This window comes from Callorhinus ursinus, unplaced genomic scaffold, assembly GCF_003265705.2.
Source record: "Callorhinus ursinus isolate GAN/ISIS: 27379988/994484 unplaced genomic scaffold, GSC_fseal_2.0 scaffold6, whole genome shotgun sequence".
NCBI lineage: Eukaryota > Metazoa > Chordata > Mammalia > Carnivora > Otariidae > Callorhinus > Callorhinus ursinus.
The window spans coordinates 28,707,808-28,730,456 of record NW_027397068.1 but is presented as its reverse complement, the minus strand read 5'-3'; the positions used below and the strand labels follow the sequence as shown (position 1 = coordinate 28,730,456).

The 22,649-nt window shown below is 36.2% G+C and overlaps 1 protein-coding gene and 1 pseudogene across 2 annotated transcripts in view; one reads left to right on the top strand and one right to left on the bottom strand.

Moving 5' to 3' along the window:
• The window catches only part of SESN1 (sestrin 1), a 113,844-nt gene extending 91,602 nt beyond the window's left edge, over positions 1-22,242 (top strand). Inside the window, exons 1-10 of one of the 2 annotated variants that reach the window (XM_025863681.2) lie at positions 243-481; positions 8,248-8,313; positions 9,104-9,304; positions 9,917-10,099; positions 11,834-12,076; positions 15,610-15,757; positions 16,728-16,840; positions 18,931-19,121; positions 20,376-20,520; positions 21,097-22,242. In XM_025863681.2, coding sequence (XP_025719466.1) covers positions 380-481; positions 8,248-8,313; positions 9,104-9,304; positions 9,917-10,099; positions 11,834-12,076; positions 15,610-15,757; positions 16,728-16,840; positions 18,931-19,121; positions 20,376-20,520; positions 21,097-21,183 — 1,479 coding nt within the window. In that variant the 5' untranslated portion in view covers positions 243-379 and the 3' untranslated portion in view covers positions 21,184-22,242. Of the gene's footprint in view, positions 1-242; positions 482-8,247; positions 8,314-9,103; positions 9,305-9,916; positions 10,100-11,833; positions 12,077-15,609; positions 15,758-16,727; positions 16,841-18,930; positions 19,122-20,375; positions 20,521-21,096 lie in introns of those variants that run through there. The other variant, XM_025863674.2, reaches the window with a different exon arrangement.
• LOC112819403 (small ubiquitin-related modifier 2 pseudogene) lies at positions 2,639-3,118 on the bottom strand (annotated as a pseudogene).
• Positions 22,243-22,649: the final 407 nt, after the last annotated feature.

The following is a 22,649-nucleotide window of genomic DNA, read 5'->3' as shown; positions in this document are numbered from 1 at the left end:
CAGCCACAGTGCCAGCTGAACGAACCCGTTCCCGATGTGAGAATTAGCTTCTGCGGGGACTTCGGACGTTCGAGGTTGTTTTTCGCTGGGCCGCTTCAGACCGCCCATCACCGCCCATCACCGCCCATCACCGCCAGCCCCTTCGCGTCAAGGGGGCGGGACTCCGTGGCTCCGCGGGCCGGCATTGGTGCATGCGGCCGCCGTGCGGGCGGAGTGACGGCGGGGGCGGGGCCGCGCGGCTTGTTTGTCCGCGCCGCACCATCGCCGCGGTCCGCGCTGACTGAGGCGCTGTAACCTGGAGCCTGGCGGTGGGGTCAGCCCTCGCCTTCTCGGCACCGCCGCGGTTCTTCTGCACGTCCGCAGCGGTCCCCGCGCCGACATGCGCCTGGCCACCACAGCGAACGAGGCGTACACGGCCTCGCTGTCCGTCCCGGAGCTGCTGGGCTGCAAGCAGTGCGGCGGGGGCCGCGGCCAGGACGAGGTACCCGGGCGAGGGGCCGGGCGGGCGGGTACCGGGCAGAGCTGCCTGGGCTGCACTGAGGTCGCGACGCCTCCCCGCCTTCGTACCTAACAGCTGCGGAGAACGCTCCTCAGGGAGGGTGCCCCTGGAGCAACCGCCCCGGCGGGGGCGTCTCGGGCTGGCCCGCGCCCCACAGGTGAAGGGGCCTGTGGTGGGTGGAGAGACGGTTTCCATCGTGAGTCGGCCCTGGGCAGAAAATGCTGAGGCTGGCAGAGACAGCTGCCTCGGTCATTTAAATGAAAGGCTCCAAAACGTAAATAACGTTGTCCTCTGTACAAGTCTCCACAAGTCAGAACCGAACAAAGCTCTAGTCTGACGGTAGAACTGCCTGTGGATTTTTTTTTCCCTTCAGCGTCTTGTCAAAACAGATTATCAGTGACCCCCCGTTCCCTTTGCCTCCTACTTAAAAAAAGAAAAAAATACATTTGAGTCAGTTAAAAGATAATGTTGTCCGGAATACGTATGTTCTGCCAGCTCTATGACGTTATGCAGTGTTCACCCTTGTTTATTAACCATCCCTTTTGTGTCTGAAATGGCCTTCAGAAAGCTGTTTAATCGTAACATTTTGTATTTTCCCTAAGTGGTTGTAAATAGGGCCCCATTTGAAAGTTACTAATAAACCTAACTAAAATTTGAACCTTTAAAAGGCTCTTAATTCAAAAGCTGACAAGGGGAAAGTTAGAGAAATAGTAATTAAAATTTGAATTTAAATCAGAATGCTGTGTTGCCTTATTTCAAGAAATCTAAATAGGAAATAATTTCTCTGCAGCATTGCCCACTTAAATGACTCAGTTTTAGTATTTATATTTTTTGTAGATGGAGTCTACATTGTGAATATACTACATATATTCATATAACTTTAAATGAAGACACCTTCCTATGAAGGTTGTAGAACAAACTTTTCTAGATTTTAACATTCATAGATACATAATACGCTCCTAATTGTTTACAGATAATACAACAACCTAAAAAAAATTGTTATAACTGTTCGTTGGAAACTTTATCAGAGAGAGAAAACTGTGTGAAAGTGTTGAAATGCATTTATGGTTTCTGTTTGCAGGCCATAACAGATCTTTTCTCATTTTGAGTAGAAGCGATCCCCAGTCATCGTGCTTGAATAGATCTGTTATTTCTGGTGGCATTTGTGTGCAGAATCCTGGTTCTGGCCCAGATCTAGAATCTCTAAATATAGCCATGTAAACTGGAAGATAAAGAGATACATTTTAGCTTGCACATTGATTACAGTGCTTATGGGATTGTGTTTAGGAAGCTAGGAAGCGGCTGTAGAGTTGTATTTTATTTTTAACACATCCAACATGTGGGAAAATAAGTTAGGAAGTAGTGCTTTATAGGAAAACTTCACTTTACAAAAGAATACCATGACTCTTTCAAATAGCAAGCTTCCATAGTGCTTTAAAATGAAACACTTTTCAGGGTTGGAACTCCTGACTAAAGTATAGAATACACATATGGCTAAATCAGCCTTACAGATCTAGTAATTTGAAGTCCGTGGGTTATTTTTTAGAATGTATTTCATAGAAGACTGGATACTGGAAAAAGAGGTACCTGAACTTTCAATATTTCTAAGTTCCCAAGTAGAGTCAATGACAATTTTAAAACAAGCACCAGTACATTTTTTATAGCAGGATTTTTTTTTTAAACAAGAAGTTTATTTAAACAAGTCACTTGACTTGAAGGGAAAACTATCTAGGATTCATTTCTTTTAGAGTAATTTATCCCTACTTAAAGACAGATTGCCCTACATGTAACAGCTACGTACAAAAAAGTTATAAAATTGTCCTTGGTTTTACAATGATAAATGAAAAACATTAAAATTCTCCAATCGAACAAGGTATGCAAGGATTTTTATGTTGTTCTTTTTTTGTTAAACAGTGAGAGCAAAATAACTTACTGGAATATAAAGATAAGAGCTGACTGAGCATGCCACTAATGGAGAGAGGGGGTATTTTCACAGAAGCAGTATTTTCCCCCATCCCATCTCCATTTGATGTCAGTCAAAACATACCATTGGCCATTTAGTTAAAAAAAAATGCAATATGCTTGTGCACATACACAGTTACTTCATGTACCATAAAGGAATGGGGAAGGGGAAAATGAAAGAATAGAGAGAACTATACTGTAGTGTCAGGATGTGGTGGAACCAAATTGCGGCTTTCTAATTGAGAATGTCTTCTTGGTCTGGAGGAACAGAGTTCTGGAGTAAAGTAGCAGGTTCCCTTTTTAGTAGACACCTCCTGTCTGCTGCTGGAACACATCAGTTGTATCTTCATTCTCCATTTCCAACTGTGCAGGTGTGTCTGTTTCATTGATTGGCTGCCCATCAAATCGGAATCTGATCTGCCTCATTGACAAACCCTGTCGTTCACAATAGGCTTTCATTAGTTTACTAAGTGGTGTATGGCTCTTAATCTTAAACTGCACCACAGAACCATCCTGCCCCGCCACCTTCAAATTAATATGATTGTTCTTCTCAGTCTTGACTCCTTCCTTGGGCTTTTCGTCGGCCCTAGCGAGCGCCTGAGTCTCCTCAGCTGCCGCTTCACAAAAGAGGTACCAGGTCCGCACCGAACGAGCACACACCAGGATTTTTTTTTTTTTTTACAACACTTCTACATCTCTTCATTTCTATTTAAAATTTTTTAATGTCAGAAGGCTAGGACCCATCTATAAGCAGTGATTTTCCTGAAGAAGGGAGAGTGGAGTGGGAGCTCTCATATGTCACACAATTTATTGTTGCCTTGTTGAAGTGTGTTTCAGAAAGCACATACTGCTTTTGTAATTTTTAAAATCAAAATATCAGTACTGTGGTCATTGGTATAAAACATCTAGACAGTTTTTTAGAAGTACCCCAAGTGCAGTGAGAAAAATCATTCAAATGATCTAATTATATTTATTTATCAATTAGTTTTGCAAGTGGGTAGACACCAAAAGCCAAGAAATGCTTTTATTTTGCATTTGTGGCAAATCATTCATTCTTTCACTTAAGGATATTGCTAGAGATTCATAAATGTATCTTTAATACATTTGGAAATTATAATTAGAACAGTACTTCTAGTGTACAAACACTGATCATACAGTGATACAATACATATATAGTCTTTCTATGATACTGTCAACATTTGCTAAGAATTTTCATATACTGAAAATGACTGTGTTAATATTATACACTAATGAAGAAATAGATCTTATGTCAGAAATTTGCAGCAGTGTTGTCATGGCAGAGACTGTTGCTCTCTTTTTCAAAATGCTGATTAGGAGGATTGTTGAGAGGAGAGAACTGTTAGTTCCCATGTTAGTTTTTCCAGCCACACCTTCACCGAGAGCCTGTGAGGTTTGTGCTGTGATTAGCATATACATCTACTTTTTTAAACAAGGCCTTTTGCTGTTGGCAGTTCTGCCTCTTAGAATCAGGATTGGCCAAAATTTGTTCAAAGTCTGCAATTCATTTTCTTTAACAGCTACAGATAAGGCATAATTAAAGTAACCTTTAGGAAGCTATGAAATACAGTTCGTTTGGCTTACAATCACCCTGTTGAAGACCAGCAGTGCCTTTTTTAAATCGGTACCTGCTAGAAAATAGGGTAGTTAGTAATTTTATCATGTTGACTAGGAAAAGAAGTGTTTCAAAAATGAATTTTCCAGAAAATTGAAACTTTTAACCTTTTAGAAACCAAGAATATTATTGTATGACAACAATGATATCCAAAAGGACCTTTAAGGTATCAAAAACTTTTAAAGCGGCTCCAAAAAGTAATAATTAAAGATACCAACTCTGGAACCAGATTTCTTAGATTCAGCCTCTACCTCCACCACTCACTAATACTAACTGAGCTACGGACTTGATTTCAAATTGTGTACATATATTTATAAAACATTATATATAATTATTTTATATTTATAACTATGTTATATAAATATATATCATTTGATATATATAAAAACATAAATAATTTGTAAAATGATCTCCTTCCTGCCTGAATCTGGACTAGGATAAATTGGAATGGAGTCTTAGAGTTCATCATGTCATTTTCTTGTATTCCTCTCACGTATCTAGTCTATTGAGAACAAAGGACATCTTTTTGAGTCTAGCCTTCAAATATAGGATAATAAATTGATGTGAGTCTAGAACAGCACTGTTTCCCATTATATCAGTTTTGATCAACTCTTTTTGGGAAAGACTTGATTTTTTTTTTAAGTATATGGCTGTCTCCCTTCTCCCCTTCCCCCAGTCTTTTCTTTCACTTCCTCTCCTTTTCCTTCCGACCATTTCCCTTTCTGCTTTTACATGGCACAAACCTCTCACAACCTCTTCAGCCTGGTAGGAAATTGACCCTGGTGGTCTAAGTGTGAGCTGGGTAAAAGTCTATTTTACCTGGAACTACCCTCAAGTAAAATAATGAAATTGAAATCTCAAATGTCAGAGACTTTTTCCATTCCTTTCCTTTCTTGAGTTTTTCTACTTTCTGCCTCCAGCTTTCTTGCCAGACTGGTACCTCATCAAAGAATTAATGGGACCTTAGCACTAAGAGGTGATTAGCATAATGGGTCTATAATCCATTCCCAAGAATGTTTGCTTCTGACTAACATCCTGCTTTGAAACACATAGTTTTTCATTCTAAAAGAATATATTTCTAAAGGAACCAGGAGGGAAGGTTTTGCCCATTGAAGGCAAGGAATAGGCAGACAGTAATACCAACATAACCACTAAATTTGGCTGTGGGGGTGGACTTTCACAGACTTGAGAATTATATAGGACCATTGGGAAAGACCCTTGCCATACCTATAGGAAAATACTCCATTTCTGAAACTTTGATAGTCAGTTTCTTGGAATTCTAAAGCTATTCTTTTATGATAGTTCAATATATTTTTGGTATAGAAACAAAACCAAATATAATTCAGCCTCTTTGTCTTAAGGCCCATGTGCTATCAGTCTTACTATTAAAAATATGTGTATTCCACCCACATGTTGCTGTAGTTGTAAAATAAAGTCCTAGAAATGGACTTGCTAATTTTTTCTCTCCTTACAGATAGTAACATAATACATACATATTATACACTTTGCTCCTACACACACACACACACACACACACACACACACACACACACACACACACACACTATGTATATTTTTTAGTTTCTTTTAAAGCCAACTCATGTAGAATTGCTTCATTCTTTGTAAGGACTGCGTGCTATTCTAGTCTCTGGTCATACTACATTGAAACAGTCCTGTTGAGTACTTAGGTTGTTTTATATCTTGCACTATTAGAAACAATGTTGCAGTTATTGTCTTTTTACATACATTTCTGTGAGTACGGGTTAACATTTAAGATGAAATTGTTGACTCAAAGGATTTCTGACTTTTTTAATTTCAGTCATTATTTCAAATTGCCCTCTATAGGTTGTAGTAGTTTATACTTACGTATTTCTTGATCTTATTTCCTCACATTTCAGAACACTCCCATCAGAAATGTGTAAGTAATGAATGACTATTTATCCACCTCCTCTTCAGTACAGCCTGTTATTAAAATTTTGATCTTAAGCAATCTTTTAGGTGAAAAGTATCTCAGTGTAGTTAACTTGAAGTTTTATTATGAGGTTGATTATTTTTCAGCCATTTGTATTTCCTTTTCTTTGAACTGTCCTCCTTTGTTCATTTTTCTATCAGGTTATTGGGGGTTTTCTTTCTGATTTGTAGGAATCTTCATGTATTCAAGAAGTTTAGCCCTTTTGATATAGGAGTTGCAAATATATTTTGCAGTTTTCCGTTTGCTTTTGACTTTTTATACGTTTATTTGTCCCATGTGAAAGTCTCTTATGTCATCAAACTTAACAGTCTTCTATTTTATAACATTTGGGTTTTATGGCATTCTTAGGCCTAACTTCATTCCATGAGTGTTTTCTTCTAACACTGTTATCTTGTTTTTGTTTTTACACTTACCTCTGATTTATTGTGGAGTCAAGTATGATTTATGGTTGCAACTTCATTTTTTTCTGAGTGCCTATCTAGTTGTATCAAGATTATTTGTTGAATAATCCATTTCTCCTCCATTTGAAATGCTACCTTTTTATATACTAAGGCCTCAAGAATAGTAGCGCCTCTTAGGTATAAAATGAATAATAAGCCCTTGAAATGGGTGTTTTCCTAAAATGCATTTTATTTAAGATAGTGAAGAAATGAGAAGGAATAAATACTGATTTTAACCTTAATATTTTGCCCAATATATTTTGTTTGAAATCTATGTAATTGGATCAGAAATTCAGCAGTTAGAAAGGCTAATAGAGTCATTGTTTTATAATAAAATGGCTGCATTTGTGCCAAGATGATGTACTGAGTAGCAGGAATGTGGGGTTTTTTCTTGCATTTTTTTATAGGCTATTAAAACCAAGACATGCACATGGCTAGACCAGTGAATTGAGTGCCTCCTCTAATGAAGGGTATAGTTAGAGCATTGCTATGTTCAGTCTAAGTGTGGAATAACCAGAGTAAGACATCACTGGCTTCCAATACGTGTGTATTTGAACTATATTTCATAAATTTAGTTGGCAAGTATAGCGTACTTTGAATCCAAGTCTTAAGTTCTCCCAATAAAGATTTTCTTCAGTTTTGTCCTGCCTGCTTAATTTTAAAAAATCCATTCTGCTCAAAAGGTTTTCGTTCACTTGGACCAGATTTTTTGAATTGTTGCCACCTATCCATCTCTGTCTGCCCCCCCCTTTTTTCTTTGAAAGGAACATCCTGAAGGACTTTTGGAAGCAGTAGAGGGTAGAAATAATATTTGTATGTAATTATATAAGGAAGGGTTGATATTTAGATATGTAAACTCAAGAAATTTTTGTGTTTTTTTTTTTGGAAAGAGATTGATAAGACATGAACGTTAAAAAAATTGTATTATTTTAGTTTTGTTTCTGTAGCACTCTGTGTTGGGGGAAATGATGGGCCCCTAATGCTTGATTATCAGTTTTTGTTAACCACACTATACGGTCACATAAAATATAGGATTTTAGTAGATTCCAAGTACAGGATTCTAGATTCGCTATGTCAAAGGGCAGAAAACCTTTATTTCTTAAATAATTCAGTTTCTCAAAAATATAAGCAAAGTTGATAACACTATAGTATGTAAAAAAAATTTAAAGCAAACTCACAAAATTCGTTTCTCTAAGAATGTTTTACTCTGCCACAGAGAAAGCCCTGCAGTACTTTCTCTTTATTTAAGTAACTACTTTCTATTTTTCATAGTATTTCTTCTCTTATTGTGAAGTGCTATTATAGATGTAATAATAATTACACTCCTTTCAGTTTATATAGGTAGAAGTTAGGGCTTTTTCATTTCCTGAGAAGATACACAGGGATTGATGTTTTGGTTGGTTGAGTTTTGGATGTACAAACACATTGGTCTTATTTTGTATCACTGACAATCCACAGGGTTGGTTGCTATGTGCTGAACTTTCTGTTCTAGACTTTCTGCCAAGTACTTTATGTAAAACTCTGGTTTTAGTGAAGCAGGTTTTATTCTTTTTAGTCATATTATAAGCGCTTGTCAATTATGCAATACAAACAGAGGAGTTGGTATGTATATATGGCAATGAAAGCAAACCACCAAAACAGGCCTGTCTGTTCAACTGGTTGTTTTTCCTTCCCATTCCTGTAACCTCAGTTCATGTTGTTTACTGCTGGAGGCCTAAGATGGTGTAATTTTCTTTTCTAGGAACTTGGAATTAGAATTCCTCGACCACTAGGACACGGACCAAGCAGATTCATCCCAGAAAAGGAGGTATGTTGTTTGTGAAAGTACATAGTGAACCGTATGCTTTTAAGGAAAAGCTTTCATGACCCACATCTTGGCATCTGAACAACTGTTAAACAACAACAACAACATGTTTTACGCAGAGTTGATCACAGTTAATCATCATGCTTTGGCAGTGAATCTGTGGGATGAGAAAGCTGTTATAGTCATGTTGATTTCTAGTATTTCATGATGCTTTTCTAACACCCATATTTAATCAAGGAATGGTAAGACTTGTTTTTAACCAGTGATTCTCCATCTCCTTATATTTAGATGTTTAGGTGTATGCCCATAAGCTGAGTTACTTGTTCTTGACCATCTCCACAGACTGGTATCAACGCAAGATTGGATCTTTAATTCTAAATATGTAAAAGCTCCTATGCTTTGTTTTCAAAGGTTATTTGATGTTAATTTTGGTTCTCCTTAAATGAGTGAGAGTAGGTGTTATAAGGAAAGGGGAAAGGCTTTAGTGTCTGTTTGCAAGCTCTGCAAATTTGATAATCTAAATCTGCTTTTTCTGGATTCTGGCCAAGTCTGCCAGCAGCCTATCTAGATGGCCTTTAAGGTTCAACCTTTGTTGTTTATCTCCTTCTACATAATATGTGACTGTTTATTCTTCTCTCTTGTTACCAGTTGAGTTAAATTTTCAGAGTTATAACACCTCTCTCAAGTCAAATTTAACCTGCTTCTAGATGACACTTAAAGAAAATAGGTATTCACTTCTTTCTAACACCAGTTTACAATTTATGTTACGATGGTTTTCCTCTCTTTTATACAGATTCTCCAAGTGGGGGGTGAAGACGCACAGATGCATACTTTATTTGCAGATTCTTTTGCTGCTTTGGGTCGTTTGGATAATATTACATTAGTGATGGTTTTTCACCCCCAATATCTAGAAAGTTTCCTAAAAACTCAACACTATCTACTGCAAATGGATGGGCCATTACCCCTACATTATCGGCACTACATTGGAATAATGGTTGGTAAACATTAAGTGAAAAATTCTTTCTGCCTCCTTTATTAATCTTTTTAAGAGATGGTTAATGCTTTAAACACAGGGATAAATACTTATATTCTGACTTCTAACTGGATTCCTGTTAGGTAGTATGTGATTTTCCTCTTTCTAAATAAGTATACTCTCAAGTTTAACAGTAAAAAGAAATATGTTTTATATATTCTTAAGAACCATTTTCCATTAAATGAGAATAAAGAACACAAGATTTATTCCACTATTTTAAGTAGTTCACAATGACATAAGTGGTGCTACTCCTGTTCAACTAGTAAATTATACTCCGTTATTTTATGGTTGGCACCTTAATTGAAGTTTGTTAATCTGAGGATCTGAAAGTTGTTATATAAATACAATTTCTAAGACACAAAATACTTTTATCAGATATTTTGTTTGTTCTTGGGATATTTCTGAGGTGCTTTCTATGGTATATGTGATTTTTTTTTTAACGTTATACGAAACTGCATTTCTGTAGTTTATGGAAAATTTGCAAACATACTAATCAAAAACTTGCTGTTTTGCACCTTATAAAGGAAGATTTTAATATTTATAGTTAGAGTGATCTTTTTGTTTTCTCTTCAGGCTGCAGCAAGACATCAGTGTTCCTACTTAGTGAACCTCCATGTAAATGATTTCCTTCATGTTGGTGGGGACCCCAAGTGGCTTAATGGTTTAGAGACTGCTCCTCAAAAACTACAAAATTTAGGAGAACTTAACAAAGTGTTAGCCCATAGACCTTGGCTTATTACCAAAGAACATATTGAGGTAAGTAGAAGTAATGTATCTAGGGTGTCACTTAGGGATTTTTTTAAAATAGACTTTATTTTTTAGAGCAATTTTAGGTTTACAAAAAAATGGCACAGAAAGTACAGGGTTCCCCTATTCTACCCCCTTCAGCCTCCCCACAGTCTTTCCTCTTAACATATAGCATTAGTATGGTATATTTGCTGTAATCAAAGAATCAATATTGATATATTACTATTAACTAAAGTCTGTCGTTTACATTAGGGTCCACTCTTTGTGTTGTACAGTTCTATAGGTTTTGACAAAGGCATGTCATCTATCCACCACTATACTATCATGTAAAATAGGTTCACTGCTCTAAGAATCCTCTGTGCTCCACTTATTCATCTCTCTCCCCTGAACCCCTAAACCCCTGCAACTACTGATCATTTTACTGTTGATAGTTTTGCCTTTTCCAGAATGTTACATAGTTGGAATCATACAATATATAGCCTTTTCAGATTAGCTTCTTTTACTTATCAGTATGCATTTAAGATTCCTCTGTGCATTTTCTGGGCTTGATGGCTCCTTTCATTATTAATGAATAATATGATGTATGGAGGTACCACAGTTTGTTTGAAAGCCATCTTGGTTACTTATGGTTTTGATCAATTATGAATACAGCTGCTGTAAACATTCACATACAGGTTTTTGTGGGTTTTTTTTGTGGACATAAGTTTTCAACTTGGGTAAATAACTAGGAATTAGATTGCATGGTAAACCTATGTTTAGCTTTGTAAAGAAACTGAAACAGCCTTCTAAAGTGGCTTTACCAGTCTGCATTCCCACCAGCATTGGATGAGCATTCCTATTTCTCCACATCCTTACCAGCATTTTGATGTATCAGTGTTTTGGATTTTAGCCATTCTGATAGGTGTGAAATGGCATCTTGTCTTTTTCAAATGCCATTTAAACTAGTTCCTTCTGGTTCTGTTTATTAATAGAATAAAGGTAGATTGATATTCTCTAAAAGTACCATGCAGTAGAAATTCTTAAAAATACAACATATGTTTGGGCTTATCTTTCTATTTCATAGAACATTTTAGGTACTATATAATTGAAGCATCTTTTTAAGATATAAGATTTGAATATGATTAATGTAGTGTTTATTGTATCATCTGGTAATGTAAAATTATACAAGATTATAAAACAGGTAATGAAGTAGAAGGGATATAGATTTGTAAGACTTTGAAAAATCGTAGCCTTTACCTTGAGCATAATTTTTTAAATATAATTTGATGATTTAGGAATATTCAGAGTCAAGTTGTTCAAACTACTGTCTTTAAAATTCCTTGAGAAAGCTTGATAACAGAGAAAAACATGGGCATATTTTATACAGTAGCTTTCACTTGAAATACATTTGCATTGAGACTTTGAACTAACAACAGTTAATGAATTCATAATCCAGCATCTGAAATATGGCAGCTGCTTTTAAGCAAAATGCATTGTATTACATTTTTAAATCGGGATTTCAGAAAATCAAAATAATAATGAAAGTGTCACTATCAGGTTATGTTAAGCTCTATTTGTAAATACATAATTCATAAATTATTTTAGCAAATTCTGGGTTCTACATGTCTCAAATTATAATTTTACTCTAGGTTTTATATAGTGACTAATCCTGTTTTAAATAGATTAAATACCAAGATGAACTATTCACTTTTACCAACACCATAACCCAGTATATAAGTATGTTCTCATTTTTTTTTTCTTAAGGGACTTTTAAAAGCTGAAGAGCACAGCTGGTCCCTTGCAGAACTGGTACATGCAGTAGTTCTCCTCACACACTATCATTCTCTTGCCTCATTCACATTTGGCTGTGGAATCAGTCCAGAAATTCATTGTGATGGTGGCCACACATTCAGACCTCCTTCGGTTAGTAACTACTGCATTTGTGACATTACAAATGGCAATCACAGTGTGGATGAGATGCAGGTCAACCCAGCAGGAAATGTTTCGGTAAGTATTATCTGTTACAGGATCATCATAAGACTAATCACAGTAATTGCTGTTTTATTATTTTTTTCATGTGACTCCTTGGAAAACCCACCCTATGAAGTCCATAGAGATTTTAGGCCCCTCTATCTGTTCATTCAGCAAGTTCCTCTAAATGCCCAGCACTAGTTTAGTGCTAAGGGATATATAAAATTTTAAGACCCTCGAGTAATTTTAGGATCAGGACCTGTCAGCATGGGCCCCATCAGAGCCAGCTAGTGTTGGAAGGATGCTGCAATGAGTTGAGGGGAGGCTGAGACCGTGCAGCTTGGTGGTCCGAGACTCCCTGATGCTGATCACATTCTTTTCCTTCCTTTTGCATAAAAGAAACAGGCTGGTTTCTTAATTATCTTCCAGAAGATTTAATCAGCCTTTACCTGGAAATTTCTCCTTTTAAAATTCTTTTTCATGTTTAACTTGGCACAAATATATATAAAAGTGAATGTAAACTTATTAAAATGTTTTCACTTCTATTCCTTCTCTGGCTTTTATATTTTCTCAATTTTGTTATTCCTTTGAAACAGATTAGAAGTTGAATTATCTATAAGCAGGTTTTAATTTCCTGAATACGTTGAATCAAAATTCCCTTTGCATTCTTTTGCTATAGTGAAAGTTATTTCCAAAGAGAAATCACAGAAACAGCATCAGTCTTCTGAATACTTTGCATAGATTTTTCTCAGTTATATTATTCCTTTGAAACAGATTTAAACAGTTTGAATTACCTTTAATGTATATATTTGACTGTGGGCAAGTTACCTAAACTCCCTGGGCCTCTGTTCTTTCATGTATAAATAAAGGTCAAACACAAGGTTGAGGTTTAAATGAAATGTCTCTAAAGAAGTAAAAGGCCTAATCCAGCTGGCATTGATCAGGTGCTAAGTAAGAAGTAGCATTTACATATTGTGAGCTTAGCACATGAAGGGAAATATTTTTTTCCCCAGAGTTGATCACTGCCATGCTGACAAGGTTCAAGACCATAAGTTTCACCCTCTGTTGAGCTACCTGGATTAATGTTACAGGCCCATCTTTGGCCACTGATGATTTATTAAAACACACGGGTTATGAGATGGTCTAAGAGAAAGTATATATCAGTTGCTAGGATGCTTGGAGTTGGATTGTTGTCCTTCCCCACCTTTGATTTAGTACAAAGCTAAAAAAAATAATGGGGCGGGGGGAGTCTTACAGGGCCTCTGGAGGGGCCAGAACTTGCCTTAAATCTTCCTCAACCAACAAGTATTTTGTCTATTAGTGCTTGAGAGAATTTGAATGTTGGATGGGTTTAACTGCACAAAAGGAAAAGATATTTACCACTTTATATATACTATAGTATATGTACATATAAAGTGAAGAGGCCACCTCTTAATGCTAAAATGGTATGGAGTATATGAATAAGCCTTGTTTCATTATAGAAAATTCCAAAACTTGTACTTTGTGTGTATGTGTGTGTGCAGAAAGGCAGGAATGCTTTCCTGGACAGCAGATGGATGAGCAGTAGCTTTAGTTTGTATGTAGGTACAGTTGGCACTATGTATGTATGTACTCTGGACTACTTAGAAGTAGGTTTTTTAATATAACAAGTCAACTTGAGTTGTAATATATTTTGGGGAATCAGTTCACTACAAATTGTGACTGTAAACATTGTACTGTAAATGTTTTATAGTTTTCCCCCAATAAAATTTTTGGGGAAAAGGGTAAAAAAAAAAAAAACATGAGGCTAAAGAAAAAGTACTTGATTATTTCTAGGTATTCCTCTATTACATGAGATAATAGTAAAATAATAGAAATTTTAAATTTCTCTAGTAAAGTCCTCATTCTCAGGTGTTGGGTTGGCTGTTTTAAAAGGTTTACACCCCGCACTGATGGCAGTTGTCAGTGAGTTGATAAAGTTTATTCTTCAGGTATATATCCTATGTCTGACTCATTTCTTCAGCTGCAGATACTAAAAAACCAAAAAATTTCCTCATACAATATTAACATTTTAATACTAAAAAGAAATGCCATTTTTTTTACAGTAACAACTTTAACAGATTATTCAAGGAGCAAAAGAAATACACTTTGTTTCCTTTTCCTCTTAATTCACTATAAATCTATCAAGAATTGTTTTTCCTAAGAATACTTAAAATTTGGCTATTTTAGAAGGAAGTAGATAAAATCGTATAATGAAGGATAATGTGAGTTGACAGAAACCTTGATGGGTTGTTCTTTTGGTTTGGTTTGGTTTTGTAAACCTTGGGTCATTCTTTTAAGCAACATAATCCTTTTCAGACCTTTTTTATTTGGCTGCCAACTCTGTCTCAGGAGTAGTAAAGGAGATGTATGTACCAGAAGAATCTTCAGTACATCATAGGAACACTTTCCTTCACGAAACTGTAAGAGAAAGTGCTTACTATAGGGTATTTTGGTGTAACTATTAGGATCATATGAAAATATAAAGCACTAGTAGTATAGACTATTTGTCTCTTAATATAGAATTATCCTGACAAGCTTTCTGCAGCAAATATTTTGCAGATATCTACTATGTGCTAGGTACTATGCTAGGCTCTGACTATATACTAGTAAATTAAACAGACAGGTCCCCTGCCCTTACAAAGGTTTGGTCTGAGGGAGGCAGACATTAAACCAGTATCATGCAATAACAGTACAAATTGTGTTTGGTGCTCTGAAGGAAAAAGAGTGCTGTGTGAGAATAGGGTGACAAGGTTCAGGATTGGGGGATAGGACAGGAAAAACACATAAGCTGATGCCTGAAAGACCAGTGGGTGTAAGCCAAGAAAAGAGTGTAAGAGTAGGGGAAAGAACATTTCTAGTAAAAGATATTTATGATGGGGAAAACTTTAGTTTTGTATTTGAACAGTGAGATTTGAAATTGGAAGATATCTTACTGTTTTATAAGATAAATTCCACAGATTTGATCCCACTTTCAGAGTAAGGATGCAGCAGTGTATAGATTTTTAGACCTGTCAATAGAGATGTCACTGCTATAGTCATCCCAGCAAGTGACAGCTGCCAGCCCCATTTGCAGAGGTCAGGTGGAGAACTCCAGCCCTGTAAGGACAGGTTTCATTCTTAATTGGTAAATTAGAGCTGAGTACTATAATTTGAAAATGATAGACGCATGTTGACAATACGCCCAATGTGCATAGTTGATGGAAAACCACTTATACTTTGTATCTTATTTAACTGAGCAGTTCTGTTTATATTAACTAGTTTTAAATTTTAATTCTTGAAACTTAGCAGTAACAGTAAGAATTATTACTAATTTTATAAGGTAAAAATGATGTGTTCTTAAAATCATTTTTATTTTAAAATCTGCATATTTATATATGTAACAGGTCAAAATAATTCCATTTTTTAAATTATTCATGTACTTTAAAATCATAACATCTATTTTTCCTATATTCTGTTAAGTCTGTTTCACAAGAGTTTGTATTTAGTAAGAATTTTTAAATTTCATCTTTTTTCTGACATATGTAACATTAATTGTATTTTCTCTTTAGGTAAGTGATTCCTTCTTTGAGGTCGAAGCCCTCATGGAGAAGATGAGGCAGTTACAGGAATGTCGAGATGAAGAAGAGGCAAGTCAGGAAGAGATGGCTTCACGTTTTGAAATAGAAAAAAGAGAGAGCATGTTTGTCTTCTCTTCAGGTAAAAACAATCATTACATAGTCATCAAAATTTCTGTTGCTTACAAAAAAAGAGGCCCACTTTATTTAAAGAACTTAAAAGTTTTAAAACATCAATCCAAATGTTTTTCCTTTTAGAGAGGCTATTATTGCATAGATATTCCTACTTACAACTAAAGGAGGCAACCAAGGAAAGGAAGTTATAGTATAAATAGCACTAGCCTAAAAGAGGACATTTGATTTGAGTTTTAGTACTAAAATCACTGCCAATAAGCTTTGTGAATGTAAGTCACTTAACATATGAATGTTCTCTTTTTCCTCTTCTTTAAAATTAGGAAATTGATTTCATAAAGCCCTAAGGTTGCTTTTCAGCTTTAGAAGTCAGTGATTTGTGCAAAGGAGCTATTTATTAGACAAACAACAAACTTGAATCCTTTATGTTTGGCCTTTATGTACAGGCTATAGGATTTAATATTTAAACCAGGTAATTTAAAGGAAGAAAAGGTAAAGTATCTCAAAATGTATTTTGATAACAGAGTGGTATAAAGAGTATATGTGTTAAAAGCACCAAGTTTCCTAATAGCAAAGAAAAAATCAAATTTGTATAAATGAAGGTTGGATGTTACCTTATTTCTCCTTGAGGAAAAATTATTTTTTTGTTTCTATTGTCTTCACACAAATATGAAAATAATCCAGAAAGGCTAAGAGCAGTTCAGGAAACATTGTAAAAATGATTGACCATTCCAGAATTGTCGAGGATCTTTGAGGTGTTAGAGAGATCATATTATATATTATAGGACATTAATATAACAGAGAATCTTATTACATTCCATTTACTGGTAAGTAAGCTATTTCTCTTTATGGTTTTAAGACCTTAGTTGATTACTGTGTCAGAGAAAGGGTTATCCTATTTTTACTTGTTGTAGGTAAAATGAATTTTAACTAGCATCCTGTTTTTGAAAAACTTTCAGTGGCTTTTTTGTTTATTTCAGATGATGAAGAAGTCACACCAGCAAGAGATGTATCTCGTCACTTTGAGGATACTAGTTATGGCTATAAGGATTTCTCTAGACACGGGATGCATGTTCCAACATTTCGAGTTCAGGTAAAATTGCAACTTGCTGTTATACACATGACAGGTTAGAGATACGTCAATCTGACTTAAAATAAGAAAAGTCCCCTGGATTTGAGAATTACAAAATGTTGCAGAAAGAAATAACTTTTCTATGTCAGGCAGTTCCCTTAAATATATTTATTGTGTTGTTAAAGTTCATAAACCAGTTGATCAGAAATCAAAACACATTCATCCATAAAACTCAATTACAGTAGTGGGTTAGGTTCCCAGGTAGTGTGCTAAAACTCAAGTTCCTAATATATCTAAACAATGAATAATAGTAGCATGTGTAGCACTGGTTTTTCTCCCCCATTCCTATTGAGCCCCAGTGTTAAAATGAGGCCCTGATATGCACCAGGCCTGATGACAAGAGAAATGTCCCCAGCAACTCAAGCATTATATATATATATATATATATATGTGGGTGGAGGGAAAGAGGATGAAAAAAATCAGAAGTGAAAGATAATGCGAGTAAGTTTTTGTTTTTAATTTGGGTGAGTTCTTACAGATAGGATACTGTAATTGTCATGATTAATTTTCTATGCTAATTCTCTTTAAAATATGTACTGAATGTTATTTGAAGCAATGAGAATTTTTGAGGGTTTTAATTTAAACCTTGAGAGGATTCACATATTCCAAAATTACTTAGCACTTATCTCTTAGAGTGAATAAAATTAGTGATCTAGGGAGTAGAATTATTGTTGGTAGACCCAGTTTCCTTAGCTCCCCAGTCACTAACTTTGAAATACACAGTAAAACTTCCTCAGTACAATTGTGTATATATTGAGTCCATGGAAACTTAGGGACCTAGTGGTCCTCTAGGATACCAGGTTCCTTTGTTTTTGCTTGGTAGGAGGCACGATGCTAAAAAAAACAAGTGCTTTGCAAACATCTCTCAGGAGCAACAGTAGCTATATTCTCTGGTTCCACTTGTAAAAGGTGAGAATCAATTAATTAGCAAATATTTATTCTGTGTTTAAGCTTTGTAAGACTGCTTCCAATCAAATCTATTAGTAGAAAAACTGCAGCCTAAGTATATTTTTAAATAGTCTACCGTATAAATAGGTAAATATTTAATTCAGATGAGTTGATACTCCAACTTCCTCAGTTGTTGTGATGCGCTAATGTTAATAACTTATCGGAAATATGAAAATTTGAGACCTATAAGATTTTCTTTGCTCAACTGAGGGTTGTGTTTACAGGGATAAAAATTTGACACAAGAGTTACAGAATATTTCTACTTGATAGTGTAATTGTGTCATGAAATATAATAGAATTGAAGAGATTGTGTGGACTGGAAATTTTATGGAGGAAGTTAGGATTTGAGAGATTTAAATGGTCCAAAAGCATGGGCATTGTAAAGCAGAGACTATAGGCAATAATTGAGCTTAGGTTGAGAGAGTAAAGGAAGGAATCATAAAGAAATTGGCTGGGCTGCTGAGTGCTTCAAGCAAAGGATTCCTACTTCTGATTAGTGGGAAACTAGTTTAAAATTGGTCAGGTTTGTAGGTTTTGGGACCAGAGTGATAGCATATCAAAGAGGTGTTCCAGGAAAATTAATATTGAGAGCAACATAATAGTGTAGGGGCTTATTTTGCTTGAGGTAGAAATAAAGGAAGCAGGAAGATTTAATGTAGGAAAACAAATTAGGAAACTTAGTGCTAAGAGAAAGGAGGTATGAGGAAAAGGAATGAGTGATGGTGGTTTTGAATTAAAAATTTACAAAATTTGAGGACCATTGTAATAGCTGCAGTGATGGAAAAGGAGAGAGGACTCCCAAGATAGGTTGCCTCTGGATGCTGAATGAGGAGAGAGTGAGAGAAAGATGAAAATGGGTGGCCTGTGTGTGAGAAGGAATTCCTTTGGGTTTTTAAACTCACTGAGTTACAAAAGCTTTTCATGCTTCAGTATAGAATATGAAAACGTCAGAGCATACTGCAAGTGAAGCTGGGAACTAGGAGGCACTGGAAAGGCAGTGGATTCCAACTGCCAGTAATTTCACCATACGACAGAGCAGTAGACATAGAACTATACTTGGCTACATTTTAATTACTTGCATTTGTTCTATTTTCTGTATTTAGGACTATTGCTGGGAAGACCATGGTTATTCTTTAGTAAATCGCCTTTATCCAGATGTAGGACAGTTGATTGATGAAAAATTTCACATTGCTTACAATCTTACTTATAATACAATGGCAATGCACAAAGATGTCGATACCTCAATGCTTAGACGGGCTATTTGGAACTATATTCACTGCATGTTTGGAATAAGGTTAGTCTGTTTTCTTATGTTTATAAAGAAATATTCTCCCCTGGGCTCAATTATGCAGGTGCTTGGAACACACACGCACACAGAAGCACATATACAAATACTCAAAACCATCCCTTCCCCAGTAGCTTATTTTTATGCTGCTTATGAATCACTCTGTCCTAGCTAGGCAGGAGGGAGTTAGGGATATTGACAAGAGTTAAATGACAGATGCCTCCAGGGAAGTGGAAGGCACACAAGCTGGTCCTAGAGCATAGAGGAAAAGTTTGTCACCAAACATCTTTGATACCATCTCCTTCTTGGAACTTAATACCCTTATAGTGCTCTCCTAGCTATTCTCGAGCTCCTTCTGAAGAATACCTACTCCCATGATACCATCAAAATGCAAAGCTTTCATGTCCTGACTGTTAGGTATTCAGCCATATTATGTTAAATAGGAAATGCAACCATTATATATATACACCACCCTCTAAAATATACACACAAACTCCACACTATAGGACTTTCTGATTATTTTAGCTGTAAAATCAGGCTTTCTTTTGCTATTCATTTTATCAGTGACCAGACTGTTGACTCGGCCTCCAGAAAGCAGTAGAGCCAGCTTTGTAAGAGCTTTTTTCCTTTTCCACTGAATACCAAATAAGAGACTTCAGTCCCTGGCTGTTCTAGAAACCATCACCCATGGGGGCAGAGCAGACACGGGCGCGTAAACCATCTTGGCTTAAAGCAGAACAGCCTATCCTAAGTGTGGATGCTGTGAGGCCATCTATAGCTCATCCTTCCCTCTGGAATAATCGTCTGCCAACCCCCCACCATTTTTTTGCTCATCTGATCCCAGAAACTCCTGGAAACATGAGGGAAAAAAGGGATAATTGTAGTTGTTTTCATTTACACAAGTGGATTACCATCTATATATCATTGCAGTAGTTAAACATTGTTTAATTTGTGGAATTCTTAACTTCAGCAATACTCAAACTGTTTCCACAGTTTCCTCAGTGTGTTTGCTTCTTTATGATTATAAATATATACTGTTGCTTGGGCACTGGAAACTTTTCTGTTCATCTCCCTAACTTCTCTGTTTCTTACCCTTTCATATTCACTCATCCACCCCCAATTAAACATTATAAAGCAGTTATTTGGGAGGACAGAGCTGCCTACACAGAGAGGGAAGAAGAATTTACTATTAATGTCCATACTTTTCATAAGAAACAGACTCTATGTTGAAAATATAATAATTCTCATTTTGTCTTTTAACAGATATGATGACTATGACTATGGTGAAATTAACCAGCTATTGGACCGTAGCTTTAAAGTTTATATCAAAACTGTTGTTTGCACTCCCGAAAAAGTTACCAAAAGAATGTATGATAGCTTCTGGAGGCAGTTTAAGCACTCTGAGAAGGTATGTACCCATTGTGGTTTGCTCTTTAACTTAGTGATTCTCATTCTCCTCCAGCTAATCTAATGGCCCTCAAATCCTTTTCATCACCTCTTCCAATCCAGAGAAGAACATTCCTGCACATGTCTCTAGTATCCCTTGGAAGGAACCTCATTATAGTGTTAGAGTAAAAGAATAAAGACAGGGAAGACAGGTGGTTGGCCCCAATTCAGAAGTGCTGTCCTGGCTGTCACTGCTTGGGAGAAAGATGACTATTTTGCAGGAGCTCTTTTTTAGTAGTTTAAAGATAGAAATTTCTGGTCTTTGCACCATCTTTTTAAATTATTAAATGATGATTTGGCAGGGGAAGTTGGTATTCTAATAAAGCAATGTCTAGATTTTCTGAAATGTAACAAACTTGCAAGAAGAGATGTGATCCGATATTCTATCCAAAAAGAACATCAGATGGCTTTCATTTTGAGACAAAGTCAAGACTTCTGAGTTATTCAGAGCACACAGAAAGTGGGGGTTTATTATACGCACTGAAAAACTGGGAATGTTTTTAACCCTACCTTAAATAATGTTGTGTTTTATATTCAGGTTCATGTTAATCTGCTTCTTATAGAAGCTAGGATGCAAGCAGAACTCCTCTACGCTCTGAGAGCCATTACCCGCTATATGACCTGATGCCTTTCCTCCATTAAAGATAAAGGAATGATCAGCAGACATAGTCTACAAGGGGATGGTACTAAGCCCCAGGACCAATGGTAGATAAAAATTCAGAAATCCATTGTGCCATGATTCCTTTAGTTTTTGCTGTTACTGTGGAAATACCACTGCTGGCACGAGCAGTGAATGCTTGGCAGCTTCAAGTGTAGAGCTGTGAAGAAGGGCTGCCATTCACAGTATTTTGCTTTTTGACAGTACAAGATGCTGTATAACTGTTTTAATACAGCAAATAGTAACTCTCCAAATCCTGTTGCTTTTATGTTAAATAACAAGAATTGGAGCATGCAAAGAATGGGACTTGGATAATGACATAAGCTTTTTATACATAAAGAATTTTAGATCTTGGTGCTGCTATTTCTGCTGGTGGAATGAATAGAGTGGCTGTTCCAGTTACGCTATTAGTATAAAAGTGAACACTGCTACTATCTGAGCCTACATACCTAATTTGTGTGGTTTCGAATTAAACTTGCATATGTGTTAATTTTTTGCATCTAAAAAAGCATAGAATTATTACAGCTCGGCAAAGACCATTTCGATGGTAACAGTTCATTTCTTTCATTGGTTGAATTAAACTCCAGTGGCATTCTTAAAGATTTTCTTCAAAAAGCAATCTGAAAGTGTATAAATTATAAGAAAAGCTAGCTATCTTTTGATATGCTGTTTCCCAAGATTCTCTGACACTGGAGGGCAGCTGTCTTGTGCAGTATTTTGTTTCCAGCACTGAAGTTGTGGGAAATGTTGCTATAGACTGCTGCGCAGTCCCTGGTGCATTCTGCCCCTCTGCTCCTGCTCACCTCATGGTCCCTACTTTAAAGATTGTGCAGCTCTTTAAATAATAAAGCTGGAAAAGTATTTTTAGTCAGGTTATCAAATTTGATTTACAAAAATGCTAACTTTGAAATGCAAAAATATTTGAAAAAATGTATTAAGTATACTTTGTATTCTGGAAGCGTGAATTGCTTTTGAAGTCTGTCAGTATTATTGGTATTTTTCAATAAAGAATCATTTTTTTCTCCAGTTTTATGTGCTGTCTCAAGCTCTTAGGTCATGACTTCATCACCAGTTACCATTCTGAGTTTCTATTCACACTTAAATAATGCTCTAATCAGATGAGAGACTATTAAACAGCAAACTCTTAATGTCCTTTTAAAGGTTACAAAGAAGAGTGCACCTTCACGATCTTATCTAAGACTATTTTATGGTCTCATGCCTTGTCCCTTTTGAACTGAGAGGTTTTAGAGTTCAAATAAGAATTATCAGAAACAAGGGACACTGGGCTGGCTCAGGCCCACATAATAATTGATCTATAGACCTGTTGAACCTTGCCATGTAGGACAGTTCGCACAGTTTAATACTGAATGCAAGCTAGTATGAGAATTGTTGGGGGTGCCTGGGTGGCTCAGGTGGCTAAGCATCCGACTTTC